The 18,087-nt window shown below is 59.2% G+C and overlaps 7 protein-coding genes across 7 annotated transcripts; 3 read left to right on the forward strand and 4 right to left on the reverse strand.

The window, feature by feature from the left end:
• Positions 1 to 1,726: 1,726 nt before the first annotated feature.
• BDZ90DRAFT_211344 (glucocorticoid receptor-like (DNA-binding domain)) lies at positions 1,727 to 1,876 on the forward strand (the record flags this gene model as incomplete). Its single annotated transcript, XM_025504105.1, has 1 exon — positions 1,727 to 1,876. A coding segment is annotated over one exon (150 nt), but the record flags the coding sequence as incomplete, so codon positions are not given.
• A 2,047-nt stretch (positions 1,877 to 3,923) lies between these two features.
• On the forward strand, positions 3,924 to 6,017 carry BDZ90DRAFT_205446 (Metallo-dependent phosphatase; the record flags this gene model as incomplete). Its single annotated transcript, XM_025503939.1, has 2 exons — positions 3,924 to 4,569; positions 4,642 to 6,017. Coding segments are annotated over 2 exons (2,022 nt in total), but the record flags the coding sequence as incomplete, so codon positions are not given.
• Positions 6,018 to 6,262: 245 nt separating this feature from the next.
• Positions 6,263 to 7,340, reverse strand: BDZ90DRAFT_233652 (NAD(P)-binding protein). The gene is made up of 2 exons (XM_025506710.1): positions 6,893 to 7,340; positions 6,263 to 6,819 (listed from the first exon to the last, which is right to left on the reverse strand). Exons 1-2 carry the CDS (start codon positions 7,310 to 7,312, stop codon positions 6,328 to 6,330), a joined length of 912 nt encoding a protein of 303 aa, XP_025360678.1. The 5' UTR covers positions 7,313 to 7,340; the 3' UTR covers positions 6,263 to 6,327.
• Positions 7,341 to 7,563: 223 nt separating this feature from the next.
• Positions 7,564 to 10,190, reverse strand: BDZ90DRAFT_275571 (hypothetical protein). Its single transcript, XM_025508885.1, has 2 exons — positions 9,737 to 10,190; positions 7,564 to 9,660 (listed from the first exon to the last, which is right to left on the reverse strand). Exons 1-2 carry the CDS (start codon positions 10,119 to 10,121, stop codon positions 7,670 to 7,672), a joined length of 2,376 nt encoding a protein of 791 aa, XP_025360679.1. The 5' UTR covers positions 10,122 to 10,190; the 3' UTR covers positions 7,564 to 7,669.
• A 218-nt stretch (positions 10,191 to 10,408) lies between these two features.
• Positions 10,409 to 11,255, forward strand: BDZ90DRAFT_242533 (putative ubiquitin-conjugating enzyme E2; the record flags this gene model as incomplete). The annotated part of the gene is made up of 4 exons (XM_025507416.1): positions 10,409 to 10,554; positions 10,629 to 10,739; positions 10,827 to 10,900; positions 10,995 to 11,255. Exons 1-4 carry the CDS (start codon positions 10,464 to 10,466, stop codon positions 11,253 to 11,255), a joined length of 537 nt encoding a protein of 178 aa, XP_025360680.1. The 5' UTR covers positions 10,409 to 10,463.
• Positions 11,256 to 11,370: 115 nt separating this feature from the next.
• On the reverse strand, positions 11,371 to 13,375 carry BDZ90DRAFT_58054 (putative 6-phosphogluconate dehydrogenase). Its single transcript, XM_025509695.1, has 5 exons — positions 13,210 to 13,375; positions 13,050 to 13,124; positions 12,760 to 12,972; positions 12,245 to 12,667; positions 11,371 to 12,171 (listed from the first exon to the last, which is right to left on the reverse strand). Exons 1-5 carry the CDS (start codon positions 13,238 to 13,240, stop codon positions 11,486 to 11,488), a joined length of 1,428 nt encoding a protein of 475 aa, XP_025360681.1. The 5' UTR covers positions 13,241 to 13,375; the 3' UTR covers positions 11,371 to 11,485.
• Positions 13,376 to 13,883: 508 nt separating this feature from the next.
• BDZ90DRAFT_254772 (DNase I-like protein) lies at positions 13,884 to 16,663 on the reverse strand (the record flags this gene model as incomplete). Its single annotated transcript, XM_025507836.1, has 2 exons — positions 13,884 to 15,736; positions 15,884 to 16,663. The coding sequence occupies 2 exons, from the start codon at positions 16,661 to 16,663 to the stop codon at positions 13,991 to 13,993; spliced, it is 2,526 nt and encodes an 841-aa protein (XP_025360682.1). The 3' UTR covers positions 13,884 to 13,990.
• Positions 16,664 to 18,087: the final 1,424 nt, after the last annotated feature.

Raw genomic sequence — 18,087 nt, forward strand, 5'->3', positions numbered from 1 at the left:
CCAGAGGTACGCCCATGCTTTTTGCCTCGTGGCAGCCGCTTGTGTTATCCAGCAGAGGCAGCATCAGGGACAGCAGGAGTAGCAGCTATTGCCTAGGTTCTTCATTCGACGTGGCTCCCTCAAGCAAGCTCGCTGTCATCACTTGCGACGGCAGACTCCCGCATCTCATATCGTCCAGACCGGCGCTGTGTGGCAGATCCATCCTACTAGGCTTGCTACCATCAGCTGGTCAGCAGGGTTGCTGAGGACGTGCTCCGAGCCGCCCGACCATTACGCTTTCCCCCTTGTCCATTCCCTCCTCTACTTTGCGCCATCCCTTCCTCATCCGTCTTTTCTCCTGCACGTCACCACGATCGACAAGCCACTACAGGGATCCACACGCCAGCAGGCACTAGTAACATCTGTGATCGGCCCTGCTTTGATACACGCCAGACGATCATTGCCAAAGGTGAGTTGAGATCGGTCTTCATCGCAGCGCAAGACCCCCGTCGAAGATTCAACTACCCTGTCTCACTGTCTCGAGTCGGTCTCATGCTTGCATGCTGCGGATGACGTCTTGGCCATGTCAAACGACCGGCAGCAACGAGATTGAGGTCTCAATCTCAGTCCACCTCGTGCGGGATTGGGTGTCGTGCGCATCGAAGCTCACGGCCGAGAATCTCGTGCGCCGTAGACAATGCTGAGCATTACGCACACCGCTCGCTGATCTCAATCCTTCTCTCTCGCGTTGGGCCCCCCTCGCCCTCATCTCAGCTCCCTCCCCTCGTCCTCAATCCCTATCTTCGGTCCTCCAGGCCCGCCGCTCGAGATTGTGCATACAAGCTCTACCATCATCATAGCGCCTGCAAGCGCATGATCACCGCAAGCTCGATCGCTGGACTGCAGCCCCCTTGACCCCGACCCCATTCTCCATCCTCTTCGCCCCTACCGTCAACATTCAAGATCGGTCGCTTCACAAGAAGACTACGGACTCTTCTTCCTCCTTCGTCCGGCTATGAGGCGCTACCTGAATGAGCTTCAAGATGCCCCGTTGCCCTCTATCCCACCGTCCGTGCCCGTCGACGAATCTATTGATCCTCCGACTCTGCCATCTCCAGCCGCTCTCCTTGCAATACGGGGCCTTTCATCATCTCGCCGCCTCAGCGAACCGGGACATCGACTCGAACAGCCCGTGTGCGGTCCTGTTGCTCCCACTCAACAAAACGGTCGCCCCTTCTTAGCCACTGAAAGCGATGGCATTTCCAAAGAGACGTCGGGACTGGTAGGAGGCGCTGATGCTCGTGCCCGCTCCCCACATCGGCCTCTACTGGCAGCTTCTCGCCTGCCAGAGCCGCTGCAGAGATCAGCTCATGCGGCTGGAGAGCCCCCAAAGACGCAATGGCATTCGAATTCTTCCTCCGACGGCGGCCATTCACCACCGACACGGCAGCTCACGGCATCCTCACCGTATGAGCGGCAGCACACTGGCGATCAGCAACCCGTAGCTGGTCCGAGTCGACAGCCTCTCGGCCCGTCCGCACTGTCTCGCGGGGGCGCAGAGCTTCTTTCACCCTTCAGGAGAACTTCAGGCGGCGACAGCAGTGGCAGCTCAAGTTTCTCCACGCCTGCCCGCGTATGGGATTTTCCTCGCTCGCCGCCGATGCCATCATCGTCGAGGAGCCTGCCTCCTGCTATCACAGCCTCTTCACCTTCGTCAGGCTCCCTCACGAAGGAAGAGGGGTCCGTCTGCAGCAATTGCTCGACGCGCGCGACACCTCTTTGGAGACGAGATGGGAAGGGTGGGCTACTTTGCAATGCGTGCGGCCTCTTTGCCAAGGTGAAGGGCAGGCCAAGGCCTCATAGTCTCAAGACGGACGTCATCAAGCCGCGAGCGCGCAAGCACAGGAAGCACAGCACCATGATGATGGCTGCAGGCGGTGACGTCGGAGTGATGAGCGGGGCATGGCCCCATGCTGCAATGCAACACCCGACAATGGGCGAATACATGCTCCACAGGCATCCTCAGCATCCGGTGAACCCTGGCTTTTCACCCAGCATGGCACAGCCGCCTCAGCTACCACCTCTCCCTCAACACTACCATCATCGCCCTCGTCATCCGGGCACCCCTGTACAAAGACTTCATTCGCACCCGCAGCATCCCGGGTATCAGCCTCATACAGAGGCCCGCAGGCCACGTACGCAAGAGCGAGAACTACCACACCCGGCTCGGCCATCCCATCCTTACGGCTCGCATGCTCCACAGGGTCCACATCACCGCGGCGGCGGAGTCTCGATGGCAGCATTAGAACCAGCGGCAGGAGCCCAATCGGGATCGCCAACATCGCCAGGCCTCGGCCTTCATCTGAATCGATCTCGAGGACGGAGCTTTGCATCTGTGCTTCCTCAGATTCATCGCGACCCAGCTATTCCGTCACGACAGCATCAGGAGGGCGGGCCACAGTATGTGCACTGGCCGCACGAGGATGATGACCCTCTTGCTCGCGAGCCACCGAGAGGCTACGCTCGACTAGGCCGAAGTGATCCGTATGGTAGAACAGAGAGAGGGTCTCCTCCGATGAATGCCGTGTTGAGTCCAACGTCCAGCTCGCAGCAGGTGCGAAGAGTAGATCATTTCCCATCGGCCCCGGCTGCCACTAGCGGAACAGCGACGATGCCTAGGGCAATACCGTCAGACAGACTGCCGCTGGACGGCATACCTCTACTTGACCACCAAAGCGAAGCCGTACAGCGGCCACACGACGAGAGAATGGGGGGGAGGGAAGGCGCGGGAGAGGCAGAGAGAGAAGGGCGAGGAGCAGGGGACAGGCGGACGTTTCAACACGAGGCGGTGCAAGGCGGGAGCTCTCCTTCAGCCAATCATAACGCTAGTGGCCGCGACAGCGAGGATGAGCTGCGCGAGCTCAGCCGCTCACCAGCGCCTCGGCGTCCTCGCCCTTGGGATGTCTGAAATGCAGGCCAAGTAGGCCCCGACGGACGCAAAAGCGCAGCAGAGGTGAAGGTCTTACATTGCAGAGGAAAGTACGGGTGCCCGGAGATGTATTATCTTGCAGACTTGTCTATCCATACGTCAATATCCACACGCCTCTACGGCAGTACCCGGGGTGACACGATTGCCTCCTCGTGATCCCTCCGAACAGGCGCAGCCGCAGGCGGCAGCAGCTCCATGCTATCCATTTCGCCTCTTTCTCTGCCGGCCTTTGGACAGTCGCAAATCTTCTCGTCTTGGCGGCAAGCAAGCAAGCAAGCAGAGAGCTCGCGTCTGGGGGGGAAGAAGAAGAAGCTGTGCACGCGGCAGAGGACGAGGAAGCCAAGAGCTGCTCTCTGTTCGCCGGCCCGCTGCTCATCGACTGTCAAAAGACGCACGCCGGCAAGATCGGGCTCGGCAGATGGAATCGCAGCGAGCCGGCGGAAGAGAGTCGAGGCCCTCTTTGCAAGCGGACAAGCGCACGAGGGAGGGCACCACAACAGAGGCTTGCCAATGCGTGTGTGGGCGGGTGAACGACAAAGCGGGCGGACCGTGGAGGAAGGAGGGTGGGGATGGCTTGGATCGCTGAATCCTCGCTCGTTGAGATTCCCTTGAGGGGCTGCGATGTACGGGGCAATGCCGTTTCAACATCACAACGAGGCTCCGTTTTTTTTTAAATCATCACTTCCCTTCCGTCCCTGTACCTTTGTGACCCTCTCTATGATCTCGAGCTACTATGTCCAAGCGATACCATCCAAGCTACAGAGATGACATTGGCGGCGAGGACGAAGATCATTTGATCCTCAACGAGCTGCCGATGAGGACCAATGGCACCGCATCAACGTCACATCGCGGTGGTCTGGCATCGCAAGCGCATTTGTCCAGACTGCCAGGCACCAGCGGCTTCCCTCGTCGTGGCTTCATCGCCGGGTGCTTTCGACGGCCTCTCCTTCCCTTCCTCATCCTCTGGGCTGCTTTCATCTTCCTACTCAGCATCAACTTCCTCACCCTCTCCAAGGAGCGACTGCCCTCCAAGTCAGCGTACATTGGCTGGCAGGCGCTGACCAACATCGGCTCAACTCATCAAAATCCAGGTGGTGCGCCAGGCAATGAGGAGCAAGCAGCAGCCACTTCTCAAGGCGGGGCTGGTCCCGGCTTCCCTATGGACGTCTATGCTCCGCTCGTCCCGAATCCTGCGCCTCTCACAGAGATCACAGTCCGCAGCTGTGTCCCCATCGCCGTCTCGCTGTGTCATCCGCCGACAACAGCAGCTGAAGACGCCCGCCTCGGCCCTTGGGTCCTCGTGCCCCGCCCACTCGATGCGCAAGCCATGTCCTCATCCACCATCGGCGGGGGCGGCGGCCTTGGCGGTGCCTTTGCCAAAATATTCGGAGCATTGGAGACCAAGTTTCTCTTCTATCGCCGAAGCTCTCGAGAGGATACGCAGAAAGTCGTGGATCTCAGGCTGGTCGAGACGGGGCAGGACCCGCCGACTACGAGCGAGGATGGGTGGCATCGCGTGCACGATGATTTGAGGTCGAGGTACATGCGGATCTGGGGTGGCAGTAGTAAGATGGGCATTCATTTGTATTACAGGACTGTGGGTGGAGAGGAGTGGGAGAGGCCCAAGGCGAACAAGTCAGACACAACGTGGGATCATCGCAACGACGGCAGAGAGGTCAAGACCAACGAAGAAGTCGCGACAAAGAGCAAGGGCAAGGTCCCACTGGCCGAGTCACTCGACCCCATCACAGAGCTCGACATCATGTACGGGGACGGCAACTTCCCTTGGCCGGGCTTTGACATCGTTGGCCAAATAGCCCTGGGCGACCACTCCGCCGGCAGATCCTCTACATCTCTCACTGCTCGGCGCAAGCCCATCCCGAACCCACACATAGACGTTCGGCCCAAATTCACCAGCAACGGCACCTTCAAGATCCTCCAGATTGCTGACCTTCACTTCTCCGTCGACGAGGAACCCTGTCGTGATTTGCGCGAGGTGGGGTCGGCGGCGCTCAAGAGCAAGTCGTCGTCATCGTTGCGCTTTGGCCGTCGAGCCCCCACGCTTCCCTGCCATAGCTACAATGATACGGTCGCGCTGCTCAACGCCTGGCTGGACGCCGAAAAACCGGACATGGTAGTCCTGACAGGAGATCAGCTGAATGGCCAATCCACAAGCTGGGACGCCAAGTCCGTCCTTCCCAAGACCCTCAAGCCCATCATAGACCGTAAGATACCCTGGGCTGGTATCTTGGGCAATCACGATTCGCAGACCACCTCCGTCTCTCGTACCGACCTGGTTGGCCTGATGAGCGAGATGCCGTACAGCTTGACGAGGGTTGGGCCCCTAGCATTGCATGACGGGGTGGGAGCTGGGAATTACTACGTGAGACTGGAGAGTCCGACACCGGACAAAGCAAATGTGTTCAATCTATATTTCTTAGACTCGGGGGATCAGGAACCCAAGGGCATGCTAGCGCCGTGGGGGAAGGCGAGAGGCCATTACGACTCGATCCGACAGGATCAGATCATCTGGTTCCTCGAGCAGTCCGGCCAGACCAAGAAACTACTTCGCCCTTACGTGCCAGACGGCGGAGTCGACCTCCCAAAGCAGGACTGGCATCACCGAGCCGATCACGAGTGGGACGCCTCTTCCTCTTCGCGCAGTCTCTCGAAGCCCAACGCTTTAGCCTTCACTCATATACCGCTCCCTGAATTCTTCGATGTGGACTCTACTACGCCGCATTTTGGCCCTGACAGGGCAGAGACGTCCGGCGTCATCGGCTCGCAGAGGGAACGTGGCTTCTTTGATGCATTGATGGCGCAAGGCGAAGGGGAGCGCGAAGTACGAGCGGTGATTTCGGGCCATATGCATAACAATGGGGACTGTGAGGAGATCAAGCGTGGTGGGCACAAGGTGGGGAGGGGGACGTGGATGTGTTTTGGGGGTGGGGCGTCGTACGCCGCCTACGGGATGCAGGGGAGACCACGCATGGCGCGCGTGTATCAGATTGATGCCTTTGGAGAGCGGGGATCGAGTTGGACACGCCTCGACGATGGGTCCAAGGTGCACGAGGGTAAGTAGCGCAGCAAGCTGGGCATCCCCTGCGCTCGTCGCTGACCATTTTCCGCTTCACCTTCATCCACGCCAGGCCAGTTGTGGGACGACACAAAGACTTGATGATAGACACAGCGATGCTGGAAAGGGCTGGGCCTTCTCTCATTGGCCCGCTCAGCAAAAATCCGGCCTTGACAAATAAGACGCGGGGCTTCTGACAATCGTCTAGACGTCTTGAATGCTCATTGTGATTTGATTCCCTTTTGACGGTGCTATCGCGCTTCCCTGCGCTTCGTGTGCGCGCTCACCACGGCACCTCCTTGCCCCTCCAGTCGTAGAACTTTCCGTTATCGCCCTTGACGTCGTGCAACCCCTTGAGCACCTCGATCAAATTATTGGCAGCCTCATCCGCCTCAAACTCGCCCTCCTTCTTCTCCTTGCCCTTCATCCCACCTGGACCGCCGGTGAACTCCCTGCTCAGCTCAGACCTGACCGTACCCGGGTGCAAGGCGCAAGCGAGAGCTGCAAGATTACGATTGGCCAGCTCGCGCGAGAGGGACTTGGTGATCATGTTCTGTGCCGCCTTGGACGCGCGGTAGCTGTACCAGCCGCCACGCTCGTTGTCGTTGATGGAGCCAACGCGGGCGGAGAGGGAGGCGAGGATGGAGTGTGTTGAAGGGAGAAGGCCGTGTGCCGGGTCATCCTTCTCTGATACGGGCTGGTTTGGGGTCGAGACTGGCTTGGGAAGGAGGGGAACGAAGTGCTTGAAGGAGAGGAGAGGGAAGAAGGTGTTGATCTGCGAAACGGCGAGAGGGAGAACGCCAAGTTAATGCTCACGCTCCCTTTGTCCTGACGCTGTGCCGGCTCACCTTGAATTGCTCCAACATCTCCTCATACTCAACCTGTCCCAGGTTCTTCTCCGGTGTCAACTTTCCCGCTACATTGAACAAAAGCCTGAGACTACTGTCGCCAAACTTCTTGGACACCTCGCTGGCAGCCTGCTGCAGGCTCTCCTCATTGCGCACATCGACCTCCAAGTTCGTCAGCCTACTTCCCTCCAGATGGCTCATATTAGCCGCATCCGCTTCTCCCGTCTTCTTGGAGCCATTGGGCCCATTGAGATTGAGAGGCGAAGCGGCCTTTGTGTCAAGGATAGCATTGCGAGCCTCAGAGGGCTTGCGGGAGAGGGAAACTACCTGCAAGTCGGTACGGGCCAGGTAGGAGCGGGCCAGGTGCAGGCCGAGTCCCTGCGATGAGCCGACGATGACGGCTACGTTTGGTGGGGCCATGCTTTGCGACTGATAAGACGAGAAGTTGGTGGTGAAGAAGGCTAAGCGTGAAGGGTCGAAAGGCCTCGGGCACTTTGAGCTGGACCCTGCCTGGGCGTTGGGCGTGGGATGACAAAGACGCGTCGGGAGTGGCTGGGTGGAGGCATGAGCCCGTGGGGCGGGAAGACGAAGACGCCGAGTCGCTTCAACTCTAATCTGCGAGCTGCGACGAGGACCGTACATGGCGGCTGCGAGAGATAATGAAAGGTCACCATTGATTGCGAAGCATTCTGAGAATTGTCGTGATAAGAGGAAACAGATCATCAAACGAGTCCGTGCCTTGCCAAGTCGAGAACAAACCATTCACCACGCCCACTACTATGCGCTCTCCCTCCTCCTCGTTCCCTTGCACGATTCGGGCGTCTTGTGCCCATTAGTATGCACGCCGAAGCCCCACGGCGTCTGCCCCACGACCTTGGCGTCGAGACCGAGCCCACGTTTCGCGAATGCATGCCTCAGCAAGCACTCGTAGTCATCCCCGCCACCCGTGAGGATCTGCGACGCCTTGACAATCGCCTCTCGAGCTGAGAGGAAGTCCGGGCGACAGGGCTGCAGCTTCATGCCATCGACGAGCAGCTGTGCCAACAGCGTATTGCCGTGTCGAGGGATGGGACGCTTTGACTTACGCTTGGGCCCATTGGGGAGAGAGGCCACCTCCTCCTCTGTGAGGTAGAAGCGGGCCTTCTCCTCATCGGACGCTGTAGTCGCTGGAGGGAAGAGGGTCTTTGAAAAGCCGTACTGCTCCTTTGCGTGCGCGACCACATCGAGCACGATGGTGGCCCACACCTCTCCAGCAGCATGAACCGCCCAGTAGCCTGGCTTGTTGAGCGTCTCGTACGTCTCAGGGGAAAGGGTGATGTTCCTACTGTATGGGAACTTCCTGATGCCACCGGGGCGACCAGAAGCCCATTCGCCCATGCTGAAGGCGACATCCGAGTTGTTGCGGTCACGAGCCAGGGTAGCAAAGATGTCTCCCCATCCTTCGCCCATTCCACCTGACTCGCCCCATCCCAGACAGCTCGAGTCGGCCGCTCCGCCCGTGAGGCGCGTTGAGAGGCCGTGCGTGTATTCGTGAATGACGATGCCCTCCTCAAACGCACCATCGCGCTCTGGGTGCCCATCCCATGTGTACATGCGCATACGACCCCTTCGCCCATCAGGAGGAGTCGAGAAGTCCGCATTGTTCATCCCAGCCTTGCTCTGCGCAAAGGCGATGACTGCATCCCCGTCCTTGCCTCCGTCCTTGCTGTACTCCTCGAAGTTACCAGAGGGTCCATCGAAGCCATAGTGGAATAGCATGTCGTGATATTCGTTGATGGTGTACCAGAGCTGCGTCTGGCTCGCCAGGGCATACTCGCGGGGTGGAAGCTCAGTGTGATTACTGTCAAACTTGCGCCAGGGGTAGGGGTAGTCGAAGGTACGGCTCCCGTTGATGACGGAGCCGCGCGGACGTGGGAGCTCGGGGTGGAAAGCGTCCTCATTGGAAATGCCGCCCCACGAGACAAAGACGTTGTTGCCGCGCGTGTCTGTGTACTTTGTCAGATTGCCATCGTGCACTTGATTGCGGTCCTTGCTGCTAGTGAAAGGCGAGCGGGACGAGGGGTGTGCGTGCCAGCCGTAGGGGGAGACCTCGGGATCGTGGCGGGCAGGCTGGTAGGTACGCTTTGCCTCGGAAGGGTCGTTGGTACCCCAGGTGAAGACTTTGTAGGAGGGCGCCTTTGACTCGTCATCAGCGTCGCTGCCTGCCTGTGCAACGGCAGCCTCTACAGCAGGGTTCCACGACATCCATTGCTTGACTTTGCGAACGGGAGCGCTGAGCACCTCGTCAATGCCAGTGCCGGCAATCTTGACGCGGCCAAAGTCAGGTCGGGCGAGAGAAGGCGTTCCTGCGGTGCCTGGCGACGTCCAGTCCGCCACCGCACGAATGGTCCCATCGAGGGCGTCGACGTACCCCTCGTACTCATTATCCTGCGTCGGCACCTCGAAGCGGTGCGTGAGGACAAGGCAGCCGTTGGATGAGATGACGTAAGCCATCGAAGAGGAGTCTATGGATGCTATGAGAGCCTCATGAGATGGGCCAGACTGCATCTGTTGTCCACTGCCCACTGCGATGGATTTTGCCTGGATGAGGAAGGCGCCAAGGGCGGTCTCCTTGCAGAGGATGGCGCTCTCGTTGGTGGAGAGGACGAGCTGGCTGCGCTTGGCTTTGCTGCTCGAGTGATGCTGCTTCTGGCAGGCGGCGACGGGTGCGGTACTTTGAGGGGGAATCTCTCCATCGTAGAGGTTGTGCGAGTAAGAGAGGACTTCGCCTGGGACGGAGGGGGTAGGAGAGTCATTAGTGAAGTGAAGGAGACGGAAACTACTCATGCCACTCTGCCTGCTTACCCTTGTCGGAGACTACGGCATGGAGTCCGCCGTTGTAGACGTTGAGGCCATTGACCTCCTGAGCTAGATAGACATGGTGGATGCCATGCGCAGCATCAAAGTAACTGTCGTCCCTGACCCTCAGCTTGCTCGAGGACGACTTGACGCTGAGTAGCGAGGCTGCGAGTCCGAGAGCGACTTCATGAGGGGTCTGCTTGCTCTCTATAGCGAATGCGAAAGGCACATCGGTGACGAAAGTGGGTCGCTTGACATCGGCGTTGTGGTCGATGAGGGCGTGTGCGGACGTGGATGCGGATGTATGCTGGTGATTAGCAGGTGCTGCATTAGCGGCGATGGCGAGGGCGAGGATGGCTGAGAGAGCCGTCCAAGCTGCTACCTTTGCCATGATGTTGAGGATGGGATGCAATGGTAGTGGTGGAATAGGGAGATAAGAGGGGCAAGAACTCAAGTCAGCTGCCGCATTGTGTTGCTCATTGCTCAGGGTCCTTGTGCTCAGCGTATCAATGCGGGGCACGACCACACTCAGCGTCGGCATCCGGCCTGAGCAAGTCGTGTGCCCGTTGCCGACCTCGACTCGACTTGCGCAAGCGCTTGCCTTGCCGCGTGGCTTTCCGTCGTGCCTATGACAGGAGCGAGTGGAGCGAGAGTGGCACTTCCATCTTGCCGTTGACCTCACCAACACTCGGCAACCTTCTTGTAGTAAGGCCATCGCTGCTCATCGCCCAAGATGATCAAGATCTGGTCGATGAAGAAGGATGAGGAGTCGGCAAAGAAGAAGAAGCCAAAGACGAGCCCGGCTCAGCTCAGGGTGCAAAAGGGTGAGCACAGCGCAGCAGCGTTAGCGTCCGAGGCGGCCTACTCAGCTCTTCGTCATGCTGATTGCCACTGCTAGACCTGACCGAGATGGAATTGCCCAAGACCATGAAGACCAACTTCCCTGACCCGGCCGATGTTCTCAACTTCACCCTCACCATCGAGCCCGATGAGGGCATGTACAAGGGAGGTGAGTGAATGCAAGGGTGAGGGGCCTAGATCGACAGGGCCATCGATGCTCATGACTGCGCTGCCTCCATCTCGCGCATGCGCCCAGGCTCCTTCCTCTTCACATTCGCAATCAACACCAATTACCCGCATGAGCCGCCCAAAGTCAAGTGTACGCAGAAGGTGCGTTCCTGCGCTGAGCTCCCCCTCTCATCTCCCTTGTCCCATCCTCACACCTTACGATCGACCGTCCTACCATCCTCTCTTGGTCGCACAGATCTACCACCCCAACATAGACCTACAAGGCAACGTCTGCCTCAATATCCTTCGCGAGGACTGGAAGCCCGTCCTCAACCTCAACTCCATCGTCGTTGGCCTGCAGTACCTCTTCCTCGAACCAAACGCAGGCGACCCGTTGAACAAGGAGGCTGCTGATGAGTTGAGGCGGGATCGCGGACAGTTTGCTAGCACAGTCAAGAGGACCATGGCTGGTGGGAGCGTCAAGGGAGTCACGTATGAGAAGGTGTTGATCAAGTAGATTCGGAGAGGGAAGAAGGTAGGCGTAGGGGCTGAGGATTGGCACTGGCGGCATAGATTCACCATCTCTCGCACTTTCCTACAACTTGTTGATCAATCGGTCCTCGCTCTTGGCATGTAAATCTTCCATTCATTCGATCAAGAGAGAGACAGACAGCCCGTCCCCCTCTCTTTCTTCTACGCAGACGCGACTGGCACTACTAACAAACAATCTCTCGCTGGCACGCCCGCTTAGGTAGAGTACGTGCTCGCCGACACACGTCCAGTCGTGCCCCTCCAGTCGGCGTGGTTGTCGACGTCCTCCTTGTACTTCTCACCGCCAGTGCCCGGCAGCAGACGGAAAGTGTGGGCACCGAACAGGTCACGCTGCGCCTGGAGCAGACCAGCAGGCAGGTGCTCCGTGCGATAACCGTCGTAGAAGGCCAGGGCGGTCGAGAAGGCAGGGGTGGGGATGCCCATCAGGATAGCCTGAGCGACGACGCGACGCCAGCCGTCCTGAGCGTCGTGGATGGCCTTGTTGAAGAAGTCGTCGAAGAGGAGGTTCTCCAACTTGGGGTTCTTGCGGTACGCCGAGGTGATGTCCTTGAGGAAAACGGAGCGGATAATGCAACCACCGCGCCACATGAGGGCAATCTTGTCGTAGGCGAGGGTCCAGTTGTTGGCCTCGCTTGCGGCGTTCATCATCAGGAAACCCTGAGAGTACGAGATGATCTTGGAGGCGTAGAGGGCCTGCTCGAGGTCATCGATGAACTGCTGCTTGTCGCCATTAAACTTGGGGGTGGGGCCAGCGAGGACCTTGGAAGCACGCCCACGCTCATCACGCATGGCAGAAAGGCAGCGAGCGAAAACGGCTTCGCCGATGAGGGTGAGGGGCTGGCCGAGGTCGAGGGCGTCGATGGCAGTCCATCGTCCGGTACCTGTGGGCGAGAATTGCAGAGTATGGTCAGAGTCAAAACTTGCAAGTCTGCTGCGATGAGGCGCGCTGCTCACCCTTCTGGCCTGCCGAGTCCATGATCTTCTCGACGAGGGGCTTGCCGTCAACGTCGTTGAAGCGGAGGATGTCGCGCGTGATCTCAATCAGGAACGAGTCGAGCACACCCTTGTTCCACTTCTCGAAGACGTCAGCGATCTCGGTGGCGCTCATGCCAAGACCACGCTTGAGGATGTCGTAGGCCTCGCAGATGAGCTGCATGTCTCCGTACTCGATACCGTTGTGCACCATCTTGACGTAGTGGCCCGAGCCAGTACCACCAACCCACTCGCAGCAGGCCTCGCCGTCCGACTGAGCGGCGGTCTTTTGGAGGATCTCCTTGAGGTGGGGCCAAGCAGCCTCCGAGCCACCGGGCATGATGGAGGGTCCGTGGCGGGCACCCTCCTCACCGCCGGAGACACCGGCGCCAACGAAGAGAAGGCCTAAACGCACGCGCGCGCGAGGATGGAAAAGGATGGACGGTCAGTACATCATAGATCTGATCTTGATCGGTCTGCGCTCGCTCCATGCTCACCCTTCTCCTCGAGCGCCTTGGTGCGGCGGATCGAGTCAGGGTAGTGCGAGTTACCACCGTCGATGATGATGTCGCCCTTCTCCAGGTGAGGGGTGAGCTGGTCAATGAAGGCGTCGACAGCGGGGCCAGCCTTGACGAGGATGATCATCTTGCGCGGACGCTTGAGCTTGGCGACGAACTCCTCAATGGAGTGGGCACCGACAATGTTGGTGTCTGTACGGGGTAGGAGACAGAGAGTGGGGTGTAAGTGAATGGGAAGTGGTGATTCACATGGGCCTGCTCGCACGTACCCTTGGCCTCGTGAGCCATGAAGTCATCGACCTTGCTCGTGGTACGGTTGTACGCGCAGACGGTGAAGCCCTTGTCTGTGTGCGTAGAGAGTGCAGGGCAGATAGAGGATCAGCATACACGCTCGTCGCATACGACCTCGCAGCCATCTCGCAGACTCACCGTTCATGTTGAGGATCAAGTTCTGACCCATGACGGCCAGGCCGATGAGACCAATGTCGGCGCTATAGAGAGAGGCACAAGGATCGCACAGTAAGCATGCTGCGCTCTGTTGGCCTGTCTCTCTTCTCGTCGTCGTCCCCGTCCTCCTCCACCACCGCCGCAATCCCTGGCCCTCTCACTCCCACTCGCAACTCACACTGCCTGCTGAGACATCTTTGCAACGTTGGACGGGAAAAGGTGTTTGGCGATAGAGGTAAGACGAGAGGCCAGCTTAGCGAGAGTAAGGTCAAGCCGACTGGTTAATGTTGGTGAAGAGAAGAGTAGAAAGGAAGAAAAAGGGTGCAGCGCAGCACACCGTGTGCTTTGCCTCTCTTCCAGTCGGCGATCTCGACCCTCGACGAGCGTTGGGGCCTGAGCTGAGGCTCAGCTGTGTGACGACGGGCTGGCCAGCCAAGCAGGCAGGGCGGAGCCACGGCGGCGCGGGAGGACCAACGGCGGGATGTTCGTTGCTCAGCTCGCGCGCTGCAGTGGCTGCCTTTGGCCTGCCTTGCCGCGATGACGTTGCAGTCCTTCCTGCCGTTTGCTCTTGCACACGAGGGCGACGGCAGCGTGGAGCCGATAACAGATGGCGGCGCCACGGTTCAGCGTTGTCATCTCCAGCCAGAATGGATCATCACGAGTGAAATGAAATGGAGCACAGTCTACTGAGCATCTATTGACAGTTCAGAACGTATTTGTCGTGATCATCGTCATCGTCATCGTCGTCGTCGTCGCTCTTCGTTTATGGCGTTGCAACGCTAGCATAAAACCGTCTCGCTTCCTCAAGCAGCTCCCCAATCTTCCCCTGTCCCCTCGCTGCCTCCTCGATCCTGACCACCTCCCTCTTCTCTCGGTCTACTCGCTTCACTTGAAACTCGTATACACAGCTCACAGGGCGATGATCGCTGATCTGAAGCTCGGACCAGCTGCGGTACTGCAGACACTTCACCCGTGGGGTCGAGCTCTCGTCTTCGCCTGCCAAGGCATCGCGATAAAGCAATCGATCGCACCAAGCCGGCGCCCTCTTCTTCTCACTCGAGTCGTAGGTTCCCGATCCGCGGTCAAACTTGTACGTCGGACCCCACTCCTTCTCCCCGGCTTCTCTAAAGCCTCTAAGCCTGAAAGTGGGAGCATTCTTGCGTAGCTCTAGTGTGAGCTGATCCCTCTCCTGCAGTAGGGGCCAGTCACGGCGCTCAATTGCGTTGATGACTTGTGAGCGGGGTAGGTCGATGCGATAGTTGAGGTCACCGCCGAGGAAGACGAGCTCATGATCTAGGACGAGCTGACCGTCGCCGCCGGAGACGTAGACAACATCCGCGTCCGCAGCACCACCACCATCGCTGCCATCCGAGATGCTGGCCGGGAGAGCCTCCGCCTCCATGATCTGCGCCACATCGGCATTTCGCTGCTTGACGTGCTTCTGTCCCGCAGCCAAGTGAGCATTGATGAAGCAGCAGCTCGTGTCGTCTATCGTCACACGACTCAAGATAGCCCCCTTATTACCCCACCGCCCGCCCAATCCGCACTTGATGGTCGAGAGGCCTACATCCCTCACGCTGTGCATCTGATCGGACCGGACGAACATGCAGCTAAGGAGGCCAACGAGAGTCTCAGTGTGAACTGTCGTATAAGGTACGTCCGGGGGCATGGCGAGACGAATGCTCTGGATGAGCCTGGACTGCCATTCACGATACTGGTGACTGATCCTCTCGTTCACTTGGGTCTTTGCCCGGCTCTTCCCCTTGGTAGCATTAAGCAGCATGCTCTTCGCAGTAAGCGACTTGTCCTCTAGATCGACCACCTCCTGGAAACCGATGTAGATCAAGTCCGGCGGGGTGTTCGAGGAGGCGAGCACCTGAGGGAGCCAGTCCATTGCAGTGACGGAGCCGTTGAGCGCCGACGCGGGGGCGGCGTCGATGTTGAATGTGATGTGCAGCGATCTCAGCCGGCGATACGTGGAGAATTCGCCCACTCGCTTCGCAAGACGATGAGCTATGTAGTCATGCGTGAGGGTGCCATCCCATATTTCGACGCGATAGTCCATCCCTGCGCTTGCGACGGGCAGCGCCAGTGCGTCCGCCTCATCGCTGGCCTGGTTGCCGCCGCCACCCTCGCGCAGCGCCGTCGTGTCTACCCAAATGGCGTTCACGCCGTGCTTGTGCGCTGGCCAGGATTTGATGACCTGCCAGTGTTGCCCCTCAAGGTAGGACGGCTGATACACCGTAATCCTCCCGCTACGATTCCCGGCCCAGAGGAAGGTGCCCACGCCGCAGAGGGCGGTGAAGCCCAGCACATTCAGCTTTTGAACAGCGACACAGATCATCTTCTTGCGATCCCATACAGAGATGTGCCCGCTATCGTGCCCTAGGTAGGCGCGAGAAGGATCGGACTGGAGAAGCGTGCCGCAGGAGATGGCCCCGATAGGACCGCTGCTGCTTGCTTTGGCCATGTCGCCTAATCCGATCGGGCGCGAAGTGGCATGGAAGGGCTGTGTGAGCGAGGTCGGGTTCAGGATCTTGATGCGGAGCTGTTCCTTGGTGTGCGATTGGCTACTGGAGCGATGCCCATTCGATCCGATGCCCGCGACTGCGGCGGAGGCTGAGTGTATGCCGCCTGCTAGACCGCCCCCGACTACGCCGCTGGCAGACAGAGGTGGCGATGTGACGCCAACCCCTCCTCCGCCAGCGCATACCCACAGCTGATGCCCCAAAGCCAGCACGACTGCTGTTTTCTCAAGCGCAATTCTCTGCGACACCGGCTGTCTTGCCAGATCGAGGTGCCCCTTCTCCTTCGCGGCCGACCAGATGCAAATCTTCCCCGACTCATCCATGGTCAACATGTCTCCTCCCATCCTCTCCATCAGCACGACAGGTGCGGTATGCACGTTCTGTCGCACGTTCGTTACCAAGGCGTGTGCGATGTCCATCTCCCAAATTTGACCTTCCTTAGTCCCGCACCAGAGGAAGCGCCCCTCATTCCTCTCATCGGGCCTGAAAGCCATCGTTGTGATCTTTACCTCCTTCCCACCTTTTTCTGCCACGAGACTGCAAAGCTTTTCTGAGGTTGAGGTGGCGGTCGGACCCACGCGGTAGACGCGGACTTTGTCACCTGATGCGAGGCATATTGTGTGCCCTGCCACAGCTGAGCAAGTAACGTGCTTCGAAGTGGCGTAACGGCGTGGGCTGAAGAAAGGGGGGCGACGATTTGCCCGTGAGGCATCGGGCAGGGTGTCTGCTGTTGAGTATGCGAGGGGAGGAGGTGCTGTGGTTGCTGGTAGGCGAGCGCTGTTGGCAGCTGCGGAGGACGAGGCAAGACTGAGGGAGGACGAGGCGACAGGGATCTCGAGATCGTCCTCGTCGTCGGACGAGGATGAGTCGCCCACAGCTGCGGAGGAATTGGAGGCACTTCGTGTCATGGTAGAGGACCCTTGCGTCCTTAAGACCGCGGATCGCAGAGGCGGAGGGAGCGGTGAAGTTGACGGGGTGGCTCCATTGCTGCGATGGAATGAATGCGCCTCGGCAGGAAGGGAACGGGAAGGGACCGGCGGCGGCTGGAGGACAGCTCGTGGCGCTGCTGCTACACGTTGGATGTTCGGCGAGGATGAGGGCAAAGGCGGCGCAGGGATAGGGCGAGGACTTGCCGATTGAACTGTCTCCGGCGAGAGGACAGGCGGAGGAGAAAGGATGGTGCTGGATGTAGGGTGTACTCGGCGTGGCGGGGGCGGAGGAATGGGTATTGAGTTGCTACTGATGTCGTTATTTCGGGTATCGATGGAGTCGCCGGGGTCATCAGCCCATTGCAGGGCCGCAGAGACGTCAGAGAAGCTGGAGAGGGAGACGTCCCGCGAGGGCGGCGGGGGCGGTACTCTTGCGTCTATGCGGGGTGGAGCAGAGGCAGGCTGTGCAGTCGAAGGACGGGGTGTCGATACAACAGTGTTGAGCTCCGGCTTTGTGTCAAGCTGTGACAGCCCAGCTGCAGGGGCTGTCGCTATTGCGCTCGGCGATCGACTGAACGCTGTTGGCTTCGGAGGTCGCGGAGGCGGCGGTCTGCGGGAAGACGTAGCGGCAGGCTTTGCCTCCAAAGACCCCAACGAAGGCTCGATCGCCATTTCTTCGCCTCTCATTTGGTCGCCGTTGCCATTGGAATGGACTTGTCTCGCCCCAAATTCATTGAAGGCGTGAGGGAGGTGTAGGCTGCTATGGCTAGGGCTCGAGCGGGTGAGCAAAGATGCCGTGTTGCCGGGCTTTGATGCTGGGAGTGTCACGGACGACGACGACGCCGCTGCGGATGATGCTGCTTGGGATGGGCCCGCAAGCTTCTCGAAGCGCGAGCGCAGATCTGCGAATGCCAAGTGTACGGGCGACGAGGGGCTGGCATCGTCGTTATCGCGAGACGCGGGGGAGGGGTCCTCGACGGTGAGAGGCGGCGCCTCCCGCCCTGGCCCACGCATGTCTATCAAGCGTCTATGCTGGATCGTGAGGAAGAGAAGCCCAGAGCATGAGCAGGCGCTGCCGTCTGGGCCGGCGTCTATGGAATTGTTGAATTGTGGTGATGGTCGTGCTGGTGGTCAAGATGGAAACAGGCGAGCCGCTATGTGAATTCTTGTTCCGCCCGCCGATCTCGCTCTCGCACGGCATGTCTCCGCCCTAGGCCCGCCAATCAATCGTGATAGCGAGGAAAGAGGCAGAGCAGTGGACGAATCGATTATGACGAGAAAGTGGAGAGACGGGGACAGCGAGGTTGCAAGACGAGTCAGTGTTCAGGCACACAGCCGCGATATCCCACCGTCCACTGTAGCCCTGAGTAGGCGCGACCCTGGCAAAGTCTTTGTTCCTGAAG

Source organism: Jaminaea rosea, assembly GCF_003144245.1.
Source record: "Jaminaea rosea strain MCA 5214 unplaced genomic scaffold BDZ90scaffold_12, whole genome shotgun sequence".
NCBI classification, from domain to species: Eukaryota; Fungi; Basidiomycota; class Exobasidiomycetes; order Microstromatales; genus Jaminaea; species Jaminaea rosea.